This window comes from Hypanus sabinus, chromosome 22, assembly GCF_030144855.1.
Source record: "Hypanus sabinus isolate sHypSab1 chromosome 22, sHypSab1.hap1, whole genome shotgun sequence".
Classification (NCBI taxonomy): domain Eukaryota; kingdom Metazoa; phylum Chordata; class Chondrichthyes; order Myliobatiformes; family Dasyatidae; genus Hypanus; species Hypanus sabinus.
In genome coordinates this window covers 63,371,604-63,384,684 of record NC_082727.1, presented here as the reverse complement: position 1 = coordinate 63,384,684, position 13,081 = coordinate 63,371,604, and the positions used below count along the sequence as shown (strand labels likewise).

The following is a 13,081-nucleotide window of genomic DNA, read 5'->3' as shown; positions in this document are numbered from 1 at the left end:
ACACATATAGACACACACACACACACACACACATCTCTCACCATGATCACACACACACAATCTGTGCACACATACATTTCCTCAGCAGGAACCCTTCATAACTTCTGCATCTTGAATCTCGTTTTTCGTTAAATTACTCCACCCGGGTTCACTAGCTCAGTCCCTCTATCACACTCAACTTCCTGATTCTTTTGATTCCTTCATCAAAGTCTTGATAAAGAGTCTCAGCCCAAAGCACCCAATGTTTATTTTCTTCCATAGATGCGACCTGATCTGCTGAGTTCCTCCAGCATTTTGTGTGTGTTGTTCTAGATTTGTAGCGTCTCTCGTCTGTGGCGAGAAAAACTGGTTGAAGTTTAGGGCCAGGGATCCTTCCACGGATAAGTTCATTTTTCTACAAGGCCAAAGCTATCCCAACTTCGAAATATGGATTGGATCTCCGCTCCACAGCATCCAGGCCTTACTTTTTACACACCAGACAGCGGCAGTGGTACGAGCGACACAAGAAAATAACGGAGATATTTGCACCTCCCCAATCGCTGCTCTTCCTTTCGTCTGTCAACTGACGGAAACTCGCCAGGAAATGAAACACGTCCGCTACAGTAACTAAACACAACTCTCTCAGTAAGGCACAACGTAGCCATGGAGGCCACAGTGAAGGAAGGTCTGATTTACATGCAGCAGAATAAATTTAGGAAGGTATCTAATCTTTTTAATTTATTACTCATCCTGCGCTGGATAAAAAATCATGTAATTTTCGGTAGGGACCTCGACCCCCAGCTCACTAGTAGACGGTGGTATGTTTTATCGATGTTTTCGTACCAACTTGAATTCGTCCTTTTTAAAAACCGACATCAGGGTTGCGAATCAACAGGCTTAAGTTGTTTTGTTTAAATTGAAATGATAAAGCCGATGTATCAGTTTATAAACGTCTTCACTGCGGATGGAGATGCGTTGAGTATTTTTTTTGTGTACACGAACAGTGCGGATATATAGAAGTTTCTTTTGAATTATTCAGTTAGGTGCTTGAGAAAACCAGTAAACAAAGCATTGCCGAAATCATCCAGATGAAATTGAAGCGTAGAAATAAATTTTGTATCTGTAACTCCACAAATGAAGCGTTCTTACCCAATAATATACCTATCATTTTTGGTTCGCACTATTTCCCAATGGTTGACAGTGAGACTTGTAGTCTACTGACATTATGATCTAATGATGCCGTTTAAATATCTATTTGCATCTTGCAATATCTGATGGAATTTATTTATTTCTCCCCCCAGAAATGGAAGAGAGTTTGGCTTTTCCTCTACTCTCAAAGTAACCAGTCTGTAGCTCGCCTGGAGTACTTTGAGCTCAAAGAGGGCTCGTTTTTATCTGAAAAGAACATTACTAGAAGGATGGACCGAAAGTTAATCCGAATAAGTGACTGTGTAAGAATATCTGAGGCGACAGAACACACTTCAAAGGATTCAAGCGCCTTTTCGGTGGAGACTACCTCAAAACTGTATACATTTCTAACAGGAAAGTCGGACTGCACTGAATGGATGCAGAAGCTCTCTGAGATTGCATTTCAGGCAAGTATAACAGTGTAATAATTGCATTACTTCTGTGAGGCCCTTTAATTCGCCTAGGCCTCTTTGGAAGCTTCCATGGGTCAGTTTAACAGAGCCTAGGGATGTTTGCCATCACTTTCTCTACATCCATATCATATATACAAGGATATGGTTGCTGTATGATGTCACAGTAAGGTAGCGGTTAGCGTGACACTATTACAGCTCAGCAAGTTGGAGTCTGGAGTTCAGTCCTGGCATCCTCTATAAGTGTTCCGTACGTCCTCCCCTGTGGAATGCATGGATTTCCTCCGGGTGCTCTGGTTTCCTCCCACAATTTAATGATTACTGGTTAGTATATTAATTGGTCATTGTAAACTGCCAGTGATTGGGCTGGGCAGCATGGATCAACGGGCCAGTAGGGCTTGTTCCACGCTGCATCTCCATATAAATAAATAGTTATTGGGCAGATAACGATGATTAAATAATTGGATTTATTAAACAATCTTATCTCATCATGGAAATTCAGACACAATTTAAAGAACGTCACAATGTATGTGCCAGTGTACACTGAAGAAGGATTTGGTTTTGTATTGTATCAGCAACCTTGTTTACAGGCCTTGGTTGTACTGTAGGCCTCCCAACCAGGGAAGCTTGAGGAACAGAAATATCAGCAGATAATGGCAAACAGGATTTGCCCTGATAATAACCACGAAAGCTGTCAGAGACCAAACGTAATTAAAAAGCTCAGATGGGGACAGGAGGTGTTATCAGAGGGGTATGAGTTATTTTCTTCTCCCTAATGTTGACTGTTGGGTGGCGGGGTGTTAATCCATCTCTACCAAATGAGGTGTAAGACACTCCTTCCCTCCGCTAGCCTGCAGTCACCCTTGGGGAAGGTGGAGCACCTGTTTAGCCCCTGATCAGGGTCACGTGAAGCCATGGGAGCAGGTGGTGGATGGTCGTATGAGCAGCTGGTGCAGATCACAAGTCCTGGTTATGTAACCACTGACACCAGGCAGACAATCTCTGAAGAGTAAACACAAAGTACACTGCAGATGCTGTGATCAAATCAACATGTACAAACAAGCTGGAGGAACTCAGCAGGTCTCTGAAGAGTATTGCCCAGAAGAAGGCAATGACAAACCACTTTTGTGGAAAAATCATGGTCATGAGGCTATGATTGCCAATATCATATGACATAGCACATAATGATGATGTCATGCAGCGTGGCACATAATGATGATGATTAAAGTTGACTGGGATTCCCTTAGCACTAGGGGCATAGATGGGGCAGAATTTGTTAGGTGCATTCATGAGGGTTTCTTGAAATAATATTTAGATAATCCTACTAGGGATGGAGCTTAGATTGGTAATTTGAAAACAAGATTGTTTTGGTCATAGAAGACAGTGGATAGTAGCAGAGGTGTGTCTTAGTTGACTGGATGTGTGAGACCAGAACTGTTCCATGAGGATTAGTTTTGGGACCACTGTTTGATATAGAAATGATATACACAAAAATGGTGGTAGTCTGATTATAAGTGTGCAGATCACAGAAAAATTGGTGGAATTGTGGAAGATGTTAAAGGATAACTGTAAGATACAGATCAGTTGGTAGGTAAGGTTTAATCCAGGTGGATACCTTGTGGAATTCATTGCCACAAATGACTGTGGAGGCCGAGTCATTAGATATATTTAAAGCAGAGGTTAATAAGTTAATTCCACAATGGACGGTCCCAAGCCCAGCTGTAAAAGGAGGAGGGTTGGGCATGGGGCTAGCAACCTCATCCTGTAAAAACCCAGTGCTACAGAAACTTCAAAGACTTCATCCTTGGGAGAAGAAGGACAAGATGGACTACACCTAGGATGAGCTGAAAGAGTGGCCCAGGACAGAGCCCTCTGGTGAGCTCCTGTTGGTGGCTCTGCGCTAGGTGGTGTGATGGGCTTAAACAAGTAAGTTGATAAAGTCTTTATTATTCAGGGCATCAAAGGCAGGAGCATGGGGTTGAAAGGGACAATAAACCTGTCATGATTAAATGGCATGGCAGACTGAATGGGTTGAGTGGCTTGTGGTCTAATGATCTTATATGGACTGTGTACAGTCAGGACATACGGAACATGTGTAATCAGTTTAAGTTGACATTGTGATCAACACAGGCGCTGTGGAACATTGGGTCTGTTCCAGTGCTGTTCTGTTCTATATTCTGTGTATTATAATGTCAAGTTTCAGAGCTTGGACCACAAATAAAGTTTGTGCTGTCTGGAAGAAAGCTCCATGCTGTTTCAAGGCAGAAGCAAACTCATTACACAGTCACTGTGGAGTAGAGAGAGATTCCACCCATAAAACTTCTGAGGATTGCATGCTGTTTAATTGACCATTAAGGATTCATTGCTTGATTTAGTCATTCAGTAATTGCCAGATCTGATAAATGGGTATCAGCCTAAAACATTAACTCTGCTTCTTTCTCCACATGTATCACCTCACCTGCTACTTCCTTTATGCATTTCCCTTTTTTTATTTCTCTCGTCCATTCTTCATCTGCTGTGTAATTGAGTTTTTGATTTGGATGTCATTTATTTGAGGAAAAAATACTATCATATTACATCTTACTAATTCAATTGTTAAGGATAATACAATAGCAGGTTTTAATTTAGCTTTGGAATTGAAGATGTAAATCCCAAACAATGGCATGCATTGCTAACTGTGACAGTTATTAACTAATTAAACTAATGAATAGGCAAGCGACCAATAACTGCAATGACATTTCAGCAATGTTGTAAGGAACATCCTGGAGAATTGGGCACTTCAAAACTCATTGGTTGGGGCTGATGGATTGTAACTTGCAGCCGTTATCTTGACTAACCACAAAAAGCACCATTTTTTCAGCATCTGTTTTCTAGAACATAAGAAGAGGGTAAGATTAGTGTGAATGTGTAGTTAATGTGTGGAGCAGGCTGGTAAGCAGGAGGCCCTGCTTCTGTGTAGTATATCTCCATGACCCTATGAAACCATCAGGCAATCCTGAACTAGCTACAGGTAACCAAATGAACTCAGGGCTGCTGATTTAATGATGTGAAATGCATAGAGTGATAGGGTATAGTGTAGCACCACAGCACGGAGACAGGTCCTCTTTGTCCAGCTCTCCATGCCGGCCTGGTCTTCTGTCTAGTCCCATTTATCTTCACCCCAATCACAGTCCTTCATACTTCCCTCATCCCAGTACCGTACCTATCTAAATTTCTCTTAAATGTTAAAATTGAACCCACATCTGTCATTTCCATGGGCAGCTCATTATATACTCGCACCACCCTCTGAATGAAGAAGTTCCCTCCACCTTAAATATTTCACTTTTACCTTGAAACTATGAACTCCAGTTCAGCAAGCTGAGGGGAAAATGCTTAATTGCATTCACCCTATCTATGCTCCTTTGTCTGTTCATTATGTGCTGTGTCATCGGATGTGGGTGATCATGGTCTTTCCACAACCAGAATCAGAATCAGCCTTATTATCACCGATATGTGACATGAAATTCATTAACTTAACAGCAGCAGTTCAATGCAATACATGATACAGAAGAAGATGAAGGAGAAAATAATAATAATACATAAATAAGTAAATCTTATTCAGTATGCTTGCATTACAGACTGCTCATATTCTTCTTCTTAGGCACTGGTATAATTGTTGCCTTTTGAATCAAGTGGGAACTTACATCCATAGCATTAAGAGGTTGAAAATGTCCTTGAATACTCCCGCCAGTTGGTTGACACAGGTTTTCAGAGCCTGACCAGGCACTCCATCGAGACTTTTAAAGACAGCCTAACATCGGCCTCTGAGACGGAGATCACAGGGTCATCGGGTGCAGCAGGGATCTTCACAGCTGTAGTTATATTCTCCCTTTCAAAGCGGGCATAGAAGGCATTGAGTTCATCTGGTAGTGAAGCATCACTGCCATCCATGCTATTGGGTTTCGCTTTGTAGGAGATAATGTCTTGCAAGCCCTGCCAGAGTTGTCATGCATCCGATATCACCTCCAACCTCATTTGAAATTGTCTCTTGGACAACCATGATTGTTCTTGCCAAATTCTTCAACTTAGGTGATGCCATTGCCTTTTTCTGGGCAGTGTCTTTCCAAGACAGGTGATCCCAGCCATTATCAATACTGTTCAGAGATTGTCTGCCTGGTGTCATTGGTTCTGTAACCAGGGCATGATATGAACCAACTGTTCGTACAACCATCCACACCTACTCCCATGGCTTCTCATGACCCTGATCCGAGGGAGGGGGTGGGGGTGCTAAACAGTCATGGCACCTTGCCCAGTGGTGACCTGCAGGTGAATGGGGGCAAGGACTGTCTTACTATATCACCGCCCTGCCACCCACTATATCCTTTACATGGGCAAACATCTGTTTTGCCAGAGCAATAACTTTAAATGCAATGGTGTCACAGAGCAGGGAAACTCGCTTTTGGCCCAAGAGGTCCATGCTGAGCAAGTTGCCCATGTCCTGTTTACCCACGTTTGGCCAATATCTGTTAAATCTTTCCTGGCCTTTCCTTAGTGGGGTTTGGATTCTGAGATGAGGGTCTGTCAATAAACTGAGATGCCTGGACAGTGCTTAACTGCATTGTGCAAGTCACCAGGCAGACTTCGATCATCAGCCATGTTTGGCAACTCATCTATGAGAAGAAAAACTCTGATCTCAAACCTTCGTTGCCTTGCTATGGGGAAGGCTTTGGGAGTAAACCCCAAGGAAAAATCTGGAAACGGAGTCCCTAAGGTTGATTGATTTAAATGAAATCAATGTTGAAGACTGATTGTCTTTAGGAGACAGTGACCATAATATGACTGAATTCACACTGTAGTTTGAGGAGGAGAAACTAAAAATCAGATTTATCAATATTACAGTGGAGCAAAGGGCACGAGAGAGGAACTGGTCAAAGTTAATTGAAAGGGGACACTAGCAGGGATGATGGCAGAATAGCAAATTTCTGGGAGCAATTTGATAAGTTCCCAAGTAGTAGTATTCTAATGGAAGGATGAGGAAGCCATGATCGACAAGTTGCTATTACTAAAGAGAAGGTGCTTGGGAAGCTGAAAAATCTGAAAGTAGACAAGTCACCCGAACTAGATGGGCTACACTTCAGGGTTCTGAAAGAGTTAGCAGAAGAGATTGTGGGGCACTAGTTATGATCTTTCAAGAATCACTAGATTCTGGAATAGCCCTGGAGGAATGAAAAACTACAAATGTCATTCCACTCATTAAGGGAAAGAAGCAGAAGAAAGGACATTGATTTCAACACTGACTGGCAACTCCTGTGATGCCACTGGTGCCCAACTGTATCAGTCTCTAACTTCCCTTTGTATTCATCAGCTGTGAGGAGAGGGGTAGCCTGCTACATGGGCAACAGCTTGCTCTCCATACGTTACTGCCCTGGCTAGTGTATTGACTGAACATAGACAGCCAGGACACAATACCAACACACAACCCTGACCAAGTAGCCTCCTGTCTGCATTGGTGGAGAGTGGCAGTGACTCAAGGTGGGATGGGGGTGCGAAATAGATATATCGCTGCAGAAGCTAAACTTAGAGCCCACAGAATCACCCTTGGTCCTCTGTGCATGCAAGAAAAGTAATCTTACTCAGATGAATGGCCTTTTTTGGCCAACCTTACCTGTTTTCCTGCATCAAGTCTAACACCAGGTTGAGCCATCAGGAAAAATCTGTAGCTTCACTCTCAGTTGCTGGACAATAATTTTGAGAGTTCCACATCTACGCCCACATGAGAAAAGTTTCAAAACTCACTGGCACTTTCATGGGAAATTCTGGCAGTTCCGTGCTGAATCGCTGGGGTTCCTCCAAAGATTTCATACCATTATGTTTTTGTAAGTGAAATGATCGCAGCCTTATTTTGAAGATTTCATTTTGTTTATTCATATACTTCAAATGAGGTAAACCATTATGTTGTTTCACTGCAGTCAATGGAAGGGTACAGCTGACCTGTAGAAAGGTTTATTATTATAATCCTTAGAACTTGCTGCCACTCAGCTAAATCTTGCTGCATTAAAAGTAATTTCCTGATCACTGAGGGTGCAACATTAACACTTAGGAGGTTAATTTGTGACCTTGAATCGCAAAAAATAAAAATAACGTGATCTTTGTATTGCTTTGCCAGGTACATGCCACTGCATGAACCTCCACAAAGAACTTTCTTTAGTGAAATGTGTTTTTCTCTGTTTCTTTTCTATCTTTTCTTTTATACTGAAAACATTAAGATGACTTTACAGTTCCTGACTGAAAGTAAAATACATGGATTATCAGTGACACACAGACAGTGGTTTCCAGTGTGTTCATTTTAATAATCAGTTACTCACCTGAAAATTTCCATCATTGCTTGGCATCAGCCCTCTTAACTGATGCTTTGAAATTACTGCTTAGTATACAGTAATGGTATTGGAGGGAGTCTGTACAGGACCAATTTATCCTGACATAAGCATTTAACACTGTATTTGAAAGGTTAAGAATATATACAAGGGGTGATTGATAAGTTCATGGCCTAAGGTAGAAAGAGTCAATTTTAGAAAACCTAGCACATTTATTTTTCAACATAGTCCCCTCCTACATTTACACACTTAGTCCAGCAGTCGTGGAGCATACGGATCTTGGACCTCAAGAAAGTATCCACAGCACGGGTGATTGATAAGTTCCTGGCCTAAGGTAGAAGGAGATGAGTTATTCAGCTCTCGTTACATTCACATGCAGTTCAACTGTTTGAGTGATTGTGCAGAAAGGTTGAAGTTAGTAACTCATCTCTGTCTACCTTGGGCCACAAACTTATTAATCACCCCTGCTGTGGACAATTTCTGGAGGTCCAAGATCCATATGCCCCACGACCGCTGGACTAAGTGTGTAAATGTAGGAGGGGACTATGTTGAAAAATAAATGTGCTAGGTTTTCTAAAATTGACTCCTTCTACCTTAGGCCATGAACTTATTAGATATTTAATTTGATGGAGATGAAGATTCATATGATTTCTTATTATTTGCTTATTTATTTAGATATAGGGTGAAGGGATGGAGATGTGTTTCTACCAAAGGAGGTGGGAGGTGCTCCTTCCCTCCGCTGGCCTGCAGGTCACACTTGGTCAGTGTGGAGCACCTGCTTAGCCCCAATTGGACTCACACAAAGCCATGGGAGCAGGTGATGGATGGTCATTTGAGTAGTTGGTGTGTCTCACAAGTCCTGATTATGTGGACATTGACATCAGGTTGACAATCTCTGAAGAGTATTGAAAATGGCTAGGCTCATCCATCTTATAAAGACACTGCCCAGAAGAAGGCAATGGCAAAGCACTTCATTTGAAAAATTTGCCAAGGACGATCATGGTCATGGAAAGGTCATGATCACCAACGTCACCCGACATGGCACATAATGAACGATTGACTTAGAGATACAGTGTGGGAGAGGCCCTTCTTGCTGTTTGAACTGTAGTGGCCAACAACCCATTGATTTAACCTTGGCCTCATGACAGGACAATTTGCAATGACTAATTAACCTACTACCCGGTTCATCTTTGGACCGAGGGAGGAAACGACAGCATCCAGACAGAGCCCACACATTCCACGGGGAGGACACACAGACTCCTTGTATGTGATATTAGAATTGAACTCCAGACTCCAGCGCTTTGAGCTGTAAATAGCATTGCGCTAACCACTATACTATCATGGCACCTGTCAATTCATTTCCAATATTTAGAGTTTTTGTTTATGGCGAAATGAAATACACAATTTAGTATTTTAGACTGATTGATTATGAATAAATCCTTTTTGAATTTTACTTATTTTAATCTTCTTGACAGTATGACGACTAATTGAATAACTTTAGAAATTTGTTTTCATGCAGCCTTCTCATGAGGATTCAAACCGAGTAGCAATGAGAATGAAAGAGAATGAACTCTATAGTTCACATGAAGCAGGTACAGCATTGCTTTATTTTTTCATAGTTATAGGTTTATTTAAGAATGATCCAAGGGTTTTGATTAGCTAAATTGTACTTGTAATCCTGTGAGGGCTTTCAGTTTCAATTCTTCTTTCCTTTCTTCTTAAGCCCATTACCCCCACTGGGGCATGGCCATCGATAGCAGCTTACCAGAGTCCTCTGTCCTGGGCTGATAGAACCTGTGGTTTCTGCTTTCACCACATGACTTCATAAATCTTATAAGCAAAGATCCTTCCTGTCCCAGGGATGAGGTCTATGGAACTTATGTGGTTTTTCTGTAGTTGTGTTTTTTTAATGGGATGGGGTTGCTAGCCCCTTGCCCAGCCCTCTTTTCGCTGCTGGGCTGGGGTCTCTCCATGCAAGTTTCAGTGAGGGTAGTGCCGTTGGATGTCAAGAGCACAGTTAGCTTTCTGTTACCGTTGTACCGTTGTTATTTCATTAAAGTGGACTAAACATCCCATTTTGTAACTGAAATATCCAAATCACTTTATTGCCAGTGTATGAAACATACCAGAATTGATTGTGGTTCAGTGCCAAACATAACACACAGGACAATACCATAACAGAGAACACAACAGCAACCAACAACCTACAAGACAATAGTGCAAATGACCATTAGCAATCAACAATTAGCAGAACACTCACATGCACAAGCCTAAATAATCAAACTTAAATAATGTGGACTCATGAAAAGACTCAGTAATTGTCAACAGAACAAGGAGACTTGATCACATATTGAGCATGTCAGAAAGAAAGCAGCATAGTCAGACTCTCTTCAGGTGTAAACAAATCACTCTATCATAGTGACTTACATAAGGGCAGGGCCTAATAACATAAAGAATTAATCATTTTAGACTCAGACAGATGAGGAGAATAAGTAGGGAAAAAACAGCGTCAGATTTAGCCAGGTTCTGTAAATGTTAACCTTTAAAGACAGGAAGATGCTGCAAATGTGGAACTGATTGCAATGGTAATGGAGAGGTATCACGCACAAAACATGTTACTCTAAATATGTGTACGGGGGAAGGCAGAGGCTTCTCAGTCGTCAGTAAGACGCAAAGGAAGCTCTTGCTCAAGAGTAACCAGTTACCATACAAAAAGAGGAGGTGCAAGGTTGAAAGGGACTCAGTTTTGATCAGTGATAGTTGGTTTTTATCTTAAATTAACTGTGTTATCATGTATTTTACTGTGAGATTGGGATAAAGAATGTTTCGTTTGGCAAAGTTAACTTTAAAAATGTATGGTCATTGAAAATATGTTCTTAGCTACAGTCATGCCTTGGGAATCCTTTTTGTTAAATACATTGGCTTCACTTGCAAACAAGGCTTATTTCTGAATCACTGAACATCATGGTTTTGTGTCTGGTCGGTGAAAGACAGATCAATCAGTTGATGCAGATTCCAAACGTACACTGCATGATCGCTATGACTATGCATTTAATTTTTAGAAAGTTGTTTTGTACTTAGTGCTGCAAAATAAATGTGGTGTTAGCAATTAGTGTAGAGTTTGCTAAGTTTTGCCGCACAAGTTGTTAGGCTGGTAAAGAAGGCATACACAGAGTTGGCCTTCGTTAGTCAGGGGATTGAGTTCAAGAGCCAAGAGGTAACTTTGCAGCTCTATAAAGTTTTGGTTAGACAACAATGGGAATATTGTGCTCAGTTCTGGTCACCCCATTACAGGAAGGATGTGGAAGAGGGTGCAGAGGAGATTTACCAGGATGCTAACTGGATTAGAGAGTATGTCTTATGAGGATAGGTTGAGTGAACTAGAGTTATTAGGGTTAGTCTTTGGAGTGAAGGAGGAAGAGAGGTGACTTGATAGAGGTGTACAAGATGAGGAGGCATAGATCCAGACGTTTTTCCCAAGGCAGAAATGGCTAATATGAGTGGGCATAATCTAAAGGAAAGTATAAGGGAGATGTTGGAGGCAGACTTTTAACACAGAGAATTGTAGGTGTGTGGAATGCACTGTCAGGGCTGGTGGTAGAAGCAGACACATTAGGGACATTTAAGACTCTCTTAGATAGACACATGGATTTAAAAAAATGGGGGGCTATGTGGAAGGGAAGGGTTAGTTTGATGGTTGAGTAGGTTAAAAGGTTGGCACAGCATTTTGGGCTGGAAGACCTGAACGGTGCTGCCTGTTTTATGCTCTGTATTCTGAGTTTTTGCAACAGAAATAATTTAATCTTTCATTATATTGTGAAAGATAGGATTAAGTAGAGATGAAGTCATTTGAATTATCTACTATTTAAATGATGGGTGGAGAGAAGTGCAACAAGTTATTTATATTACTATTAATTTATTATTTATTTAAGACAGGATGCACAGACAAGTTAACAAAGTGCTGGCCATATTATAGTCATTGTTGTAAATGATATATACAGTTTATATACTGAATGTTGTATATGTTGAACACACCTTATCGGAAAGCCCAAAATCCATAAACCTCCGAAAGCCATCATTTTCTGTGTACTGACCAGACATCACAAATGGAAAATTCCACAAGTTGCTGGGAAGGTTCCCCAGGTGATGCAAAGGTCATTGTACTCCACATAGAGTTCTGAGGAAGCGTCCTCTCACATGTAATGAAAAATAAAGGAATAAAGCGATAAATTAAGGTCTTGAACTTGTTTTGAAAGAGCTTACTGGATAGCTTACCTTTCTGATGGTTCAATGTAAACACTGCTTCATGCACAAAACTATTCAAAACATTATATAAAACCACCTTCATGGTATATGTATAAGCTGTATATGTAAAGTAAATGGATTTTGTGTTTAGACTTGGATCCCATCCCCGAGGTATCATAAATCCCAAAAAATCTGAAATCTGAAACACTTCTGTGCCCAAGCGTTTCGGGTAAGGGGTGCTCAACCTGTACTATGATTCTAAATCACCACAGCCTATAAGTTTATTACCATCCTCATATGGAAACTAGTTCTTACAGAAAGTTAGAGTTCGATTAAGTGATCTTCTCGGCATTCAGATGATTAATGTTTGTTTCTATTTCTCATGACAAATATTACTGTAATGTGCCAAGTGAAGCTATCAAATGTTGCAATAATAGCTTAAAGAAATGAATAGAAAAGAATCATGTAATACTTTGTTCAGGTGCAGTTATCTTACACATTCAAATTCCTGCATATATTTTAATGATAGTTAATTTGCACACTTGTTGCTGGAGGAGGTCTTTCAGAACTCACCAGTGGGTTTTGAGTAATTTACTCAAATAAAGAAATAACTTTGCCATATCTAACCTGTTCAGGCCTTTTAACATTTGGAATGTTTCTATGAGATCCCCCCTCATTCTCCTGAACTCCAGCCCAAGAGCTGCTGGACATTCCTCATGTGGTAACTGGAATCATTCTCGTGAATCTACTCTGAACCCTCTCCAATGACAGTATATCCTTTCTAAAATAAGGAGCCCAAAACTGCACTCAGTCTAGTCCTGTTCCCTTTCTCAAAAGATAGTAAATGCCCTCTAAAATGAGATATGTAGTCTTAATCAAATTTGTTAATTGGTGAGTGAAGTTAAA

The 13,081-nt window shown here is 40.9% G+C and overlaps 1 protein-coding gene across 1 annotated transcript in view; it reads left to right on the top strand.

Moving 5' to 3' along the window:
- Positions 1-645: 645 nt before the first annotated feature.
- The window catches only part of LOC132379796 (docking protein 1-like), a 36,077-nt gene continuing 23,641 nt past the window's right edge, over positions 646-13,081 (top strand). Inside the window, exons 1-3 of the mRNA XM_059948080.1 lie at positions 646-699; positions 1,281-1,574; positions 9,450-9,522. Coding sequence (XP_059804063.1) covers positions 676-699; positions 1,281-1,574; positions 9,450-9,522 — 391 coding nt within the window. The 5' untranslated portion in view covers positions 646-675. The remainder of the gene's footprint in view (positions 700-1,280; positions 1,575-9,449; positions 9,523-13,081) is intronic.